Here is a 13,029-nt window from a genome sequence, read left to right as displayed (position 1 = left end):
GCTAGCTTATTGTGCTATAGAAAAGTGCTATAGTGCTATAGAAAAGTGCCAGAAATTCATCCGCTGTGCAGGAAATTCTTCTAATGTGCAGAGGCGGGCAGTAAGTGTGGTGGAAAGTGTAAGAAAAATCATTCTCCAAGAGAATTAATGATCGTTTCATACGGGTGCTTTGTCACATCAGAAAACACTATTTTCAAAGTATTCTTGCGAGTAGAATCCATTTTGACGTCGGTACTAGAAGTTTCCGTTTGAAAGCAAAAAAAATGATCACCACGCGATAACGCAACGTGTTTGTTAAAACGGAGCTCAGCTTTAAAGCGTGTGCTCGTGTCCGAATCTCTACGAAGACTGAATTTAGATTCAGAATTCAGATTCAGAATTCAGGTACATAATTCAGATTCAGAATTCAGATTCAGAATTCAGATTCAGAATTCAGATTCAGAATTCAGATTCAGAATTCAGATTCAGAATTCAGATTCAGAATTCGGATTCAGAATTCAGATTCAGAATTCAGATTCAGAATTCAGATTCAGAATTCAGATTCAGAATTCAGATTCAGAATTCAGATTCAGAATTCAGATTCAGAATTCAGATTCAGAATTCAGAATTCAGAATTCAGATTCAGAATTCAGATTCCGAATTCTGATTCAGAATTCAGAATTCAGATTTAGAATTCATTTTCAGAATTTAGATGCAGAATTCAGATTAAGGATTCAGATTCAGAATTCAGATTCAGAATTCAGAATTCAGATTCAGAATTCAGAATTCAGATTCAGAACTCAGATTCGGAATTCAAATTCAGAATTCAGAATTTAGATTCAAAACTCAGATTTAGATTTAGGGTTCAGAATTCAGATTTAAAATTTTCATTTCGTAAAATGATTATGAGATTGGTTTGCTCACCTTTTTCATTAGATGGTCCTGAAAAGCTTGTTTTAGTTGAGGTTATCCGGAAAAGCACCACACGAAGCTTTTCATATTTAGTTACAATGTTCTCCACCAGAGAGGATAAGCTCTGACATTTGAAAGATTGAAAGCTTTATTGGGCGGGCAGTATTTTTGTTACGAATAACGTGTGAAACAAATTAAAAACAAGCCGCAGGCTTGAACGGCTACGAATACAGTGTGAAACGAATGTACCCCAAATTAAAAACAAGTCGCAAACTTGAACTGATAACAGATAAACCGCGAAGCTGCGAGATAGAGCAAGAGTATATTGATGGTTTATAAACCACCAGTCTTGTATTTATTAAAAAAAACCTGATAAGGACGTGACTTTCAGTTTGCATTACGAAGGAGTATGTTGGAAATGGCTAGAGGTAAGTTGCATCCGTTTGTTTTTGGTTTTTTGTGTTATTGAAGGTAAAGATCTAATTTGTTTGGTTTTTAAGCCGGTTTCCGAATCGCGTTGCTACAGCTCCGGGTTGGCCCGAGTAAGGAGGAAAACATTTCCAATGCCCTGACAAAGATTCGGTCGGCGGCCAAGGATAATGGTGCCCGAGTTGTGGCACTTCCGGAATGCTTCAACTGTCCATATGGCACCCAGTACTTTGCCAAGTACGCCGAAGAAGTGCCCACTGGAGAGACGTGCCGCAGTTTATCCGATGTGGCCAAAGAGTTAGGCATCTACCTGATCGGAGGGACGATTCCGGAAAAGACGGCCGATGGGAGTGGAAAAATCTACAACACTTGCACGGTTTGGTCCCCGGAAGGTTCCCTGATGGCAACCTATAGGAAGATCCACCTGTTCGATATAAATATTCCCGGGGCAATCACTTTTCGTGAATCTGACGTGCTGTCCGGTGGGGAAAAACTGGCCATCATCCCCGTTGATGATGCCAAAATTGGCATCGGAATCTGCTACGACATACGATTCGACGAGCTGGCCAGACTGTACCGGAACAAGGGTTGCGACATGTTGATCTATCCTGGGGCTTTCAACATGAAAACTGGACCCCTGCACTGGGAGTTATTGGCCAGAGGCCGGGCAAACGATACCCAATCGTACGTGGCCACGATTTCGCCGGCCCGGGATGCATCGGCCGGGTACATCGCCTGGGGCCACTCGATGGTGGTCGATCCGTGGGCCCAGGTCGTGGGCTCGGCCAAAGAGGGCGAAGAAATGGTGCTGGCCGATGTCGAGCTGCGAAAAGTGGACGAAGTGCGGGCACAGATTCCGATTTTCAGCCAACGTCGAACCGATCTGTACGACACCAAGGACCTGAAAAGCTGAAAACGGTTTCATTTGATGGAATTTTGGTTTTGAAATTGTTAAACGATGCTTTTAAAAGTTTTTGACACATTTGTAGAATGGAAGTCGAAGAGTTGAATAAATGTTTCAATATGTAAAACAACTTGGCTTAGAAGTGTCGAAAAGAAATCCATAAAAACACTCAAACAAAGAGCCAAAGTAAAGTTTCGTTAGAGCGAACAGAATCAAAACCAGAACCCAAAATTCAAAATCATTACTCCCGTTGATCAAATTGACCATTGTTCCCAGATCGCGCCCTAAACATTTCCAATGAATGCAATCCGTTGTCAGTCAGATCATCAATGGAGAAGAAACCCCGTGCCGAATGCCATGCGAAGAAAGTGTTGATGTTGACACATTTATGGTCAACCAAGAAACAAGAATGGAACTCAAACGCTCAAAAGGAGCATTCTTTCGCAGTATGGTCGGTCGTCGGAGCTGGATAGGGAGCGTTTGTTTATTATTTACTAAGTATCCGGTACCAGGAAAAGATCGCATTCGTAGCCTGAACTCGCTGGGTTTGTGATAAAATTTAAGCTCGTCAGCATAATTTCAATCAGTTTCCCTGTTCAACTGAACCTATGCTTTATTCAGAAGAAAGTTTAGGGCATCCGTCGCTAGAAATAGTAGGCAGCTTGATCAGTTCTAAGTTAGGTGGCATCGAGATTTGACCGAGTCCTTTCAGTGGGATCAGTTAAGCGAAAAAAAGATTCAAGTTTGAGAAGAAGACAGTTGTAAGATAGTGGACAAAATGGTATCCAAAAGTACCTACAATATCCTGGGATACATCTACACCGGACTGTGCCTGACCGGATCGTTACTTTTGATTATCAATGTTAGCACAGCCATCGAAGCCACGGGTGTATCTGGTAAGTAGACTCATTATGGATTATGAAATTGAATTTGTTTCTGATTGCGAAACTAAATTCTGAAATCTAGATTCGATCCTAATACAGCTAATACAGTTTCAGACGATTTCAATTTTTAGAGATTTTAATTTGGACTCAACATTTCGATACTAGATTTCAATTTTGACTCCCAATTTTGATTCTAGATTTTAATTTTGACTCCTAATTTTGATTCTAGATTTCAAAATTTATAAACAATTTTAATTGTGAATTTGGACTGAGTTTAGGTATTGAGTTTTTATTCTTATGCTGAATTTAGCATTAGTTTCAGAATCATGATCCTACATTTTGACAATTTTGACCTCAATTCTGGTTCAGAATCAGCCATCAGAATATAGATTTTGATTTAAAATTTGAGTTTTTATTCTGAGTTCTGATGTTTTATTTTTTAATTAAAATTCTATTTTCCACATTTTAATGCTACAAAAATTGCGCATTTAGTTCTACAAGAAAAAAAAAGAAAAACAACGATACTGTTTTCCAATTTAAATTTAATTTTTACTGGTTAAATTTTTTTTTAAAAAAACCCTAGGGTCCACATACCAAAAATGTTTCTCTTTAGAAAAATTTCCAAGATTTACCAGCAATCCGATTTTGAACAACAATTTTCCCAAACTCATTTGCAGTGGCTTCGTTCTTTGTCACAGCCGTTTCCTCAACGTGTTTGCTGTTCAGTTTGGTTTTGCTGTTCGGGATTGTGAGGGTAAGTTAGAATGATTTTTTCCAAATTTGCATTCTTACCATTTATTATCTTTTTTTATTGAAACCAGAAAAACATTCGACTCATCACGCTTTATTGTCACTTCCTGGTGGTTGTATTTGTCCTAATGGAGTTGTCGATCATCATTGTCAGCCAGAAAATTACAAGTTACGTTGCGGATTACATCCTAGTAAAACCGATATTCGGAGCTGCATGCCTTGGCTTGCTTCTACTTCTATCGGTCGCTCTTCTGGGGATTGTCGTTGGTGAGCACAAGGGAAAAAATTGTAATTCTGTGTTTTGAAAATTACATACATTTTTTTAAATTTTAGTGTGGTTTTCCCTGGCGATGTGGCTCATTAATGGACTGATTATTGGGATTCAAGAAGAACCAGAGGTTTCCTCACTACACTCCTTAGTAAATGAATCCTGTAATGAGAAATAAAAATTTTGAAGGAGATTTTTTTTTCCAACGGATATTTTTTGTGTAATAGTTTTATTTTTTATGCTCGCCAAGATATCATCAGTTTTCCTCGAGCACGAAGAGGATCTAGCCCAAATCAGGCCTCTTTTCCTAAGTCGGAGGCCCGAACGGCCAAGTCAGAGGCCAGAAGTCCATAAAGTTTGTGTCGGAAGTCTAAAATTGTTATACATTTGAGAATGAGTGTGTACGGTTTGATTTATCAGAGGAAGCTGGATGCTATCGATCCATGTTATTAGGGGTGATCCTGATCATTATCAAAATTCGCAAAATACTTATATAGTTTAAAATAGTTAAAATACAATTTATTTAACAGATATCCAGAAAATTTTATTAAAGTTTTTGTCCGGAAGTAACATTTTGGATGCTTTTTTGAGAGGAGTAGGCGATGACCGGATGACATCGCACGTGATTTTTTTCGCGTCCCGGAAAAATAAATAAAAATTGCTGGTTCATTCGTGAAATTGTTAATTTGAGTTGATACTAAGTGATATCAATATTAAACCGGGGAAGAATGATTGTGCTCTGTGCAATAGTTTGATTCAGTGCCACGAATTATTCCCCAAGCGAGGGAAAGCTGTTGGTTTTGGTCAATGTGAGCCATCGTGGCTAGTGAATTACTCCCAGATCCGTCGCTGTTTCTTTCTAAAAGTCCGCCAATGGTTGGCCAACAAGAAAATTGGTTGAAAAAAGAATGGTAAAGTGCAGGACTTCCAACAGGAAGGACATAGTACATACTAAGAATAGAAAGTGTAGTCGAGAATTGATTTTATGGTGAAATTGGAAGTGTTTTTTTCGTTTTCTCCCCACCCAAAGGGATTTCCCCCGATTGTATTCACTTGCCAACGACATCTGTTTTCTGGATTGCTATGATGATGATTCCACGTATAGAATTATATTTTAGCGTTACTTAGAGTTTAGAGCTTATTAAAGGGAATGGTAAAATTAACTGTATTTTAAGCAGTTCTATTTATCAAGCCAGCCGGAGTACCTCGATAAGTGTAATGCATGTATGTGTTCGAGACAAACATTTCGTTTACAAGACCTTACGTACTTCGAACAGCCAACGCTTATTAGAGACAAGCTGCGCAATGATAAGTATCCTTCATATATTTTACTCGTGCAATGAGGTGTTTTTTCATAAAAGTGATTTAAAAAAATCCGTTATGCTTAAGTTTTTAATAAGTTCAATCTTGCAACCTATTTTTTGTCAAATCATATCTTTCAATTCGGTATCGCGTTTTTAATACGTCAGCTTCTCAAAGTTTGACAGCTCCATAAGCTCTCAGCAAAAATATTATTATGTTTTTCGTTTTTCTCTAAAATAAAATATCCTCAAGATAACTTTGTAACAAAATGTAGGTCTCCGAACGGACCCTTTTTACCCATCTCATAACTCCATATGTTTACATTTCGTGCATTCACCTTTTTTGAAATTCATTAACGAATTGCTATTTAAATAAATTTAGTAAATATCGAATCATATACTAAATGCATGAGGGAAGATTACAATGTTTTTTGTTCAAATTTGAATTAAATGTAATTTAATTAAGAACTGAAAATTTATGCTTGTGGAAGCTTTCGGGGTTATTCAATGAGTAAAATTATATTCTACGATTAGGATAATTTTTTTCAAAAAAAAAACTTTCAAGCAATAAACAGACCTTGAAGGGTTTTTGTTCTACTAATATTTTCCGTTTCTCTTTTTTTATTTTCAAGAGCGAGTAAAGGCGCTTTATCCTTGGTCAATGACCAGAAATGATTGTACTCTGAAATCCAAAACAGTTATAAAATAAAGCTAAGATTTTAAAAATCCTTATGTTTATCAAATTCTTAAAAATGAATCTATTCTTAGGTTTTGTGATTTTGGTATACCAAATAAATCATTTCCAGCCGCTTAAGAATTGCCCTAGTGATTGGCGAAGTTAATTCACATCACCCATGGTTTGTTCATCAATTTTTTTAGCATGCTTCCAACGATACTGCCCATTCGAAACGTACACAGTAAACCAAAATTACCGAGTTCGGTAATTTAGTTTACAGAAACTGATCTGTAATTCGAAAATTTTCGGTAAACGATCAATCTGACGTCTTGTTTTTACCGAGTTCGGTAATTCGATTCATGATGTACCGAAGTTCTTGTATTTTTATGTAAACAAATCGTTTTGCCGTAAATTTTCGGTAAAAAACAACCGAAAACTGTAAATCAGTATCGATGTCAATACAAACGTCAAATTTCGAGCGTCCGTTTCTCAGCGCAACTGTCTCACTCTAACAACCGCGATGTATGAGTGGCATTGGTGGCATCCCGCTTGCGCTGTAGAAAAAGAAGCAAAAACATTTCCCGCTTGCGCTGTAGAAAAAGAAGCAAAAACATTTCCAATACTGTATGCGCGAGCGGGATGCTTTCAATCAAGCAGTAAAATTTCGGTATCGCGGTTGTAAGGGGGTTGAAATTTGGCGAAAATATCGCGATCACCAGCTGCTGCTACCCAACAGCAACAATCGTCTTCTTTCGGCATCATGTCGAGGATTACAATCCACGGGAGCTGCTCAAGCACCTGCGGTAATTGAAGTGTGTGCGCGTAAATTTTTTTTCCTCATTTAAATTTTTGTTTACTTTCAGGTGTAGTCATGAAAGGAAAGTTGCAAATTTCTGGTAATGGCACTGGTCCGGAACAGATGTACTCGGTTTCTGGAACTTTAAAATTTCTTCAAATGATAGCGGTAAGTTTTTGTTTTTTTTAATGGTTTAGTTTTTTTCGGAAGTGGACTAGCGTTTTGACTGACAAAGCGATTTCTGCTGTCAGTCCTCAATCGGGAAGAAAATATTGAACTGAATTAGAAAATCACACGGATGAAGAGCTCAGCAAGATATACTACGAAAAAATTGAACCAAAAAAGAATCTGCTCTTCGGTCGGCCGTCAAACAAACCAGTACAAATGATGCCCTCTGAAATGCGAGGCAATATTGCCAGAGGGATAATGCCGATTCAGAATCAGCAGCAATAGCAAATGCAATCGATGCCACTGGAAGTCAATTCGCAAATGTTTGCACAACCTACATTTGCACCTTGTTCCGGTGGCCGAGGCATCGTACATAGAAAAAATTAATAAATAATTAATAAACATACTTGGTTTTAAAACCCCTGATAAAAAAAGAAAAAAAATCGACCAAAGCAGATTCGAAAACAAAAACAAAGGAACCAAAACATGAAGTTTTGTTTGAATAATTTCGAATGACACGCATCCGTATAGGCACTGGTAGTGATATCTGGGCGGGTGTTCTATTACAGAACGAGTCGAGGTCTTAATTTTGGTGAGTGTTGAAATGTTAATTTGGATTTCTTGTAATAGCTCTAGTGTTTTGCAGAAAATCGTATTTTCGGCTTAATTCTTCCGCACTTCCCGGTGGTGGATTCGAAAATCAGTTTTTATGGTGGTGATGGAAACGACATACATAATTCCGCATTCGTGGGTGCTGCAGTTCCGCCGTTCCGTTGCCGTTGCAATTTATGATCCAGAAACTAAAAAAGACGCTACCATACATGGGTTTTTAGAGACGGATTTGGATTATGTCTATGCGAAGGTATTGAGACATCACTTCTTCCATTTTAACAATTCTTAATAAACTTTCGATTTACTGCGTAGGTTATTCAATCTGTATCCAATTGTCATTCAGAACGGGTTTCTGAAGATGCTTGGAAAATGCTCAAGTATCGTGAAAGGCTTCTAGCTACGTTTGTCAACGGAAGGGCAACTGGTCTAGGTATGGCCAGCAGAGATACCTGTATATACTGTGACCCATGTGAGTATTTAGCTGTGAATTTTTTCGATAGCCTAATTCCGCAGAAGTTCATTCTTCATTATTTGTATCGAAGTTTTCATAATTTTGAGTATATTTTATTCTATCTTAATAACTTTGATCAATAAAACTGTCATCTGCCGAATGCGTGAACAACGATGTTTCGAGAAAATCGCAGGACAGCTCCATAACAATAATATTATATTGTTCTCTTAATTTCTCGAATACCAAATATTCTTCTGACAAGAGTTTAGAGAAAAAAAAAACGAAAAGGCTTTTGAACGTACTACATATTTCATTTAGCTTACTTTTTTTTTTGTTTTGTTTTAAGACCCTTTATTTAGCTTACTATTTGATTATCTCACATTAGTCGCAATAACTCTTTTCAAATATCGATACCGGACATACTTCTTGGTTTCATAATTCAAAATTCATCCATAATATTTATTACACTTTCCAATGAACAATAAAATATCAATCTGATCAAAATGAAGAACTGAACGTTTAATGTAGTACCTATAACATATTTTCAGGAAGGGGAAGTCATCAGCCAAGCTGTTGTGGAATCTCTCCTGGGTGACGATCTTCAGTTGCAAAGTCAAAACATCGACCTCATGAAGACCTTGCTGAATAAATTAAGATCCTGCAGGAAGCAATACGTGCTCAGAGCTTCCGTCCATGTTTTTGTGCTTGGAAAGATCGACGTGTGACAAAACGCGTGAATTTTTATGTAATTCTTGGTTGGTTGAGCAATGATTATTTGTACTGTTTAAATTTTTTTCAACTAAAGTAGAGCATTTTTTATCGATTCACGACATCTGGAATTACTTCCAAATAACTATTTGAACAACAATATAAATAGCGATTGAAAGAAAAATTCTTTTAAAACTAGTTAAACAAATAATTTTAAAGAAGCAATGTAAGGTATGTATAAAAGTAAGGCTCTGTTTCATTGATTCATTTATATTTTTGTCTGATTTACACAATGAACCGAACAATTCTTAAGCACCAGAGAAGAATGTTTTCGGACAATTCGGCTATAATAAGCTATTAGATAGTACAATAATAAATAAGGCTTCAGCTAAGACAGCAGAATCAATCTTGTTAACTCCTTCGCAATATACTACTGTTACTATCTGACGTTTATGTATGTACTAACTATAGTAATATATAAGGAATTGATTCAGAAGCATACGCAGTAGCTCTTGAAAGATAAAATTGTGTGACAAGAAGTAATGAACATAGCTTGAACTGTGTAAAAAGTAAGCGGTTATAAAATGTTAATAAATATTTGGAACACTGTATATCAATCCAAGTTAATTTGCCTCAACCACAAATATGGAGTTATTCTTTGAATTTTCATTCATAAGGTGAAATTAAACTTTTTTTCAGAAAAAATATGTGAAAAAAAATTTTTTTTTGAATTGTATCGTAAAATCGGAAATATTTTTTCTTCACTGGCTTTTCTGATATCAAACATGTTTAAATTTACCTCACGAATGAGAATTCATAGATGATGAAATCCATATTTGTGATTGAGGCATGCTGGCGAATGCTTATTTAAAAAACGACATAATTTTACATCAGAAAGGATGCTCCGCTTTTGTGCATTCAATATGACCGGAAATTACATCATTTCAAATTTAATTTTAGATGTGTCAATTATGATGCTTCAGTTTTGTGCATCTTATTTGACATAAATTTACATCTTAATGAGTTGAAATTTAAGTCTCGAAGCGTTTCTTTCTTGAAAATTTTACACGACTTCTATTTCTATGATGTAAATTTATGTCAAATGTGATGCTTCAATTTTGTGCATCCAATTTGACATAAACTTACACCAAAAATTTAATAGTGTGTACTATATAAAAATGTTAGCTTTTAGCACTATGTTCGTGATTACATATTACGAAATATTTTAATTTTGTATTTGAACTGATCATACAAAAGCAAAAAATGAACAGAAATGGGCAAGAGATTTTCATTTCTGCAATGTTTGAATTTTTCAATGAACTCTTTATGTTTTTGCAACTTTGAGTCTTCCGAAAATTTTGGTGGACTGCATTAGAACTTTATGTCAAATGTGATGTTTCAATTCGGTACATAATGTTTGTAATAAATATAATTATAATAATATATAATTCGGTAATTTTTATCGAACCGTGGAAAACGTTCAGTAATTTCAGCTTAGGATGCACATCGCATAATATGTGATGATTCGAGTCTCCAGAAGATATTTCAAGCGAAAAAATTTCTCTGAGGAACACATATGTTAATGTTTTCGCATAAAGCGGAGATGACTTCTGAAACGAAATTTTCGACAGGTGTCATTTCTTGTCGGTCGGCATGAAGTATGACACGAGTCGAAAATTTCGAGATGACACTTTTGTTTTAGGCGAAAACATCGATTTGATGGAGAGGGTCCATATATGTGTTCTTCAGAATAGAAATTTTTCGATTGGAATGTATTATGGAGACTCGAATCATCTCGTGTAATGTGCTGTGCATCATAAGCTGAAAGTGCCGAACATTTTACGGGTATCGATAAAAATTACCGAAAATTTTACAGTTTTCGTTAAATATTACCGGTATTTCGGTAAAAATTACTGAAATTTCGGTAAAAATTACGGGTTTTCCGGTAAAAGTTACCGATTTTTCTGTAACTTTTACCGAAATTTACCGGCATTTAGAGAATATTTACCGGCATTTCGGTAATTGTTACAGGTATTTCGGTAACTTATACCGGTCGTTCGGTAAATAATACCAAACTTTTACAGCTTTTCGGTAAAAAAATTACGGTATTTCGGTAATAGTTCTAGATAATTGGGTAATAATTGCAGGTATTTCGGTAATAATTTCAGGTTTTCGGTAATTTATAAAGGTATTACAGTAAATTCTACCAGTTGTTCGGTATATACTACCGAGCTTTTATAGTTTTCCTTTCAAACATTACCGACCTTTCGGTAATAATTACAGGCATTTTGGTTCAACAATACCGGTTGTTCGGTAATATAGCGAACTGTCACGTTGACAACTGTCATAATTTGACAGATGATTTTAGATATGATCAGCCGAGGTTTGGTAAAGTTTTACCGAAAAAGGTCTGTGATATTTGACAGCTGTCACTTCTCTGCCATGAGAAAAATTACCGAACGGTTTAACGAACTCCACATGTTAGGATTTCGGTAAAAAAATTACCGAACTCGGTAATTTTCGTTTACTGTGTATGGTACTGGTGGTCCACGTTTCTTCTGTTCCTTTGTTCCAGATGTCGCTGCGTTCTCTGCTCCACAGTGGGCCCGGCCATTTTATGTTTTCTATTATTTCAATGTTTTTATGTTAACATAATAGAAAAACATGAACAAAGACAAAAAGAATGGTAATAATTTTTTATTATTCTCCGGGATCGGACATAAGTTCTGGCTGAAGAAGTACGATTAGTGATTAGTGATTAGTGGAAGTAACATTTTGGATGCTTTTTTTTGCTTCTTTGTTCAATCTTAAACTACATTCAGTGAAAAGATAAATTTTACATGTTGACTTTTCGAATCAATTTTGTTGTTGTATTGTATTATCTACCAACTAACCTAGAGCATTTTATATCTCATACTTTTCAGTCACCGGTATCCTCATTCTGCTGACGATCATTGTATGTTTTGGGTTCGACTTGGTGCTTGTTTTCGGAATTGTTATGGTATGTTTTTTTTTTTTGCACACAATTGGGTCTACAGAAATTTTTGATCTTTTGGTCCCTTTTAGCGCCGTGTCGATTTCATACGGATCCACAAACGTTTTGTTGTTACCGTGTACGTACTGGTTTTGGTAACCATTTTCATCGGAAGCATCGTCGGTGCCACTTTCATTCATATGGAAAGGAACGCCCAGGCCGGGTTGGTAACTTTTTTGACATTTTTGTGCATCTTAGGAATTGTGATCACCACAGGTTAGTCAGCAAAAATTCAATTAACCCCATTGCATTAGCTGAAATACTGTTTTATTTTCCAATTTTAGTGGTGTGCTGTTTTTGTTTGTGGATTTTGAACGGATTCATCAGTGCTGTCGGCCAGGAAAACCACGCGGTCTGATTTTTTCGATAGAGCAGAAAATTGAAATGCAAATGACAATATGTATTGCGTGAGCGACAGACAGAAGAATAGAATTTTCCGATTTGTTAAAACGACCTTTATTTAACAATAGGATGTACGTTTATTCGGTGGCGTTAATAAATTCCTTCAATGATAAAATTAGATATAAAGAAAATTCATACATTAATTGCCACATTGTTAATAATTTTTTTTGATTCGAAAGGTTTTTATAGTTTTGTGAAATAAATGACTTACGTTTAGTTTCCTTCTGCCTAATCTGTGCTCGAAACTTTGGTTGCACGTGTTTTGTTATGCTTTCGTGCAGCACGTGAGCTGGGAAGATTAGTTTAGGTTAGGTTACAATTTATCTATGATGTTGTATAAATTTATCTGATTGGTAGTACATATAACAGTTATGGTTTAGAGAATGTTCCTACCACTTACAACTGCTTGTATAGCTAATCTAACTGACTAAATTAGGAAAATAAGAATTTACAAACAATATTTTCTTAAACGATTCACATTTTTACCTCGGCAAAGCACACTTGCTCTGCTTCTGATTTTTCGTTAGTAAAGACCTGAGGTTACTTTGATCACATTCCGTGATTCAAATTCTGATTGACGGCAAGTGGCAAGGTGGCTATTAGTGAAAGGTGCTTCACTCCGGATGGTTTTGACAGTACGATTTGGTGTTCAATGTTCTGTGATGAAAAATCATATTTATTTAGGTGTTAAAAATTAAATCTAACCGAACACAAACAGAAAACTTATTCACTACCGGTATAGTGCGTACATTTTG

At 36.0% G+C, this 13,029-nt stretch overlaps 2 protein-coding genes and 1 long non-coding RNA gene across 4 annotated transcripts; all 3 read left to right on the top strand.

Moving 5' to 3' along the window:
* The first annotated feature begins 1,104 nt into the window (after positions 1-1,104).
* LOC129742991 (omega-amidase NIT2-like) lies at positions 1,105-2,354 on the top strand. Its single transcript, XM_055734938.1, has 2 exons — positions 1,105-1,319; positions 1,392-2,354. The coding sequence occupies exons 1-2, from the start codon at positions 1,301-1,303 to the stop codon at positions 2,231-2,233; spliced, it is 861 nt and encodes a 286-aa protein (XP_055590913.1). The 5' UTR covers positions 1,105-1,300; the 3' UTR covers positions 2,234-2,354.
* Positions 2,355-2,501: 147 nt separating this feature from the next.
* LOC129743000 (uncharacterized) lies at positions 2,502-13,029 on the top strand. 2 transcript variants are annotated; one of them, XM_055734955.1, is made up of 4 exons: positions 2,502-3,120; positions 11,763-11,839; positions 11,905-12,088; positions 12,157-13,029. In XM_055734955.1, exons 1-4 carry the CDS (start codon positions 3,003-3,005, stop codon positions 12,228-12,230), a joined length of 453 nt encoding a protein of 150 aa, XP_055590930.1. In that variant the 5' UTR covers positions 2,502-3,002; the 3' UTR covers positions 12,231-13,029. The 2 variants fall into 2 exon arrangements, with proteins under 2 accessions (XP_055590930.1, XP_055590923.1); XM_055734948.1 differs by lacking the exons at positions 11,763-11,839; positions 11,905-12,088; positions 12,157-13,029 and adding exons at positions 3,786-3,862; positions 3,930-4,125; positions 4,192-6,334.
* Positions 7,547-9,404, top strand: LOC129743018 (uncharacterized). The gene is made up of 4 exons (XR_008736581.1): positions 7,547-7,659; positions 7,714-7,929; positions 7,992-8,148; positions 8,679-9,404. It is a non-coding gene; the product is annotated as an uncharacterized LOC129743018 (long non-coding RNA).

This window comes from Uranotaenia lowii, chromosome 1 (genome assembly GCF_029784155.1).
Source record: "Uranotaenia lowii strain MFRU-FL chromosome 1, ASM2978415v1, whole genome shotgun sequence".
NCBI lineage: Eukaryota > Metazoa > Arthropoda > Insecta > Diptera > Culicidae > Uranotaenia > Uranotaenia lowii.
Note: the sequence above shows the minus strand (reverse complement) of the source record. Positions and strands in the feature narration are given on the sequence as shown.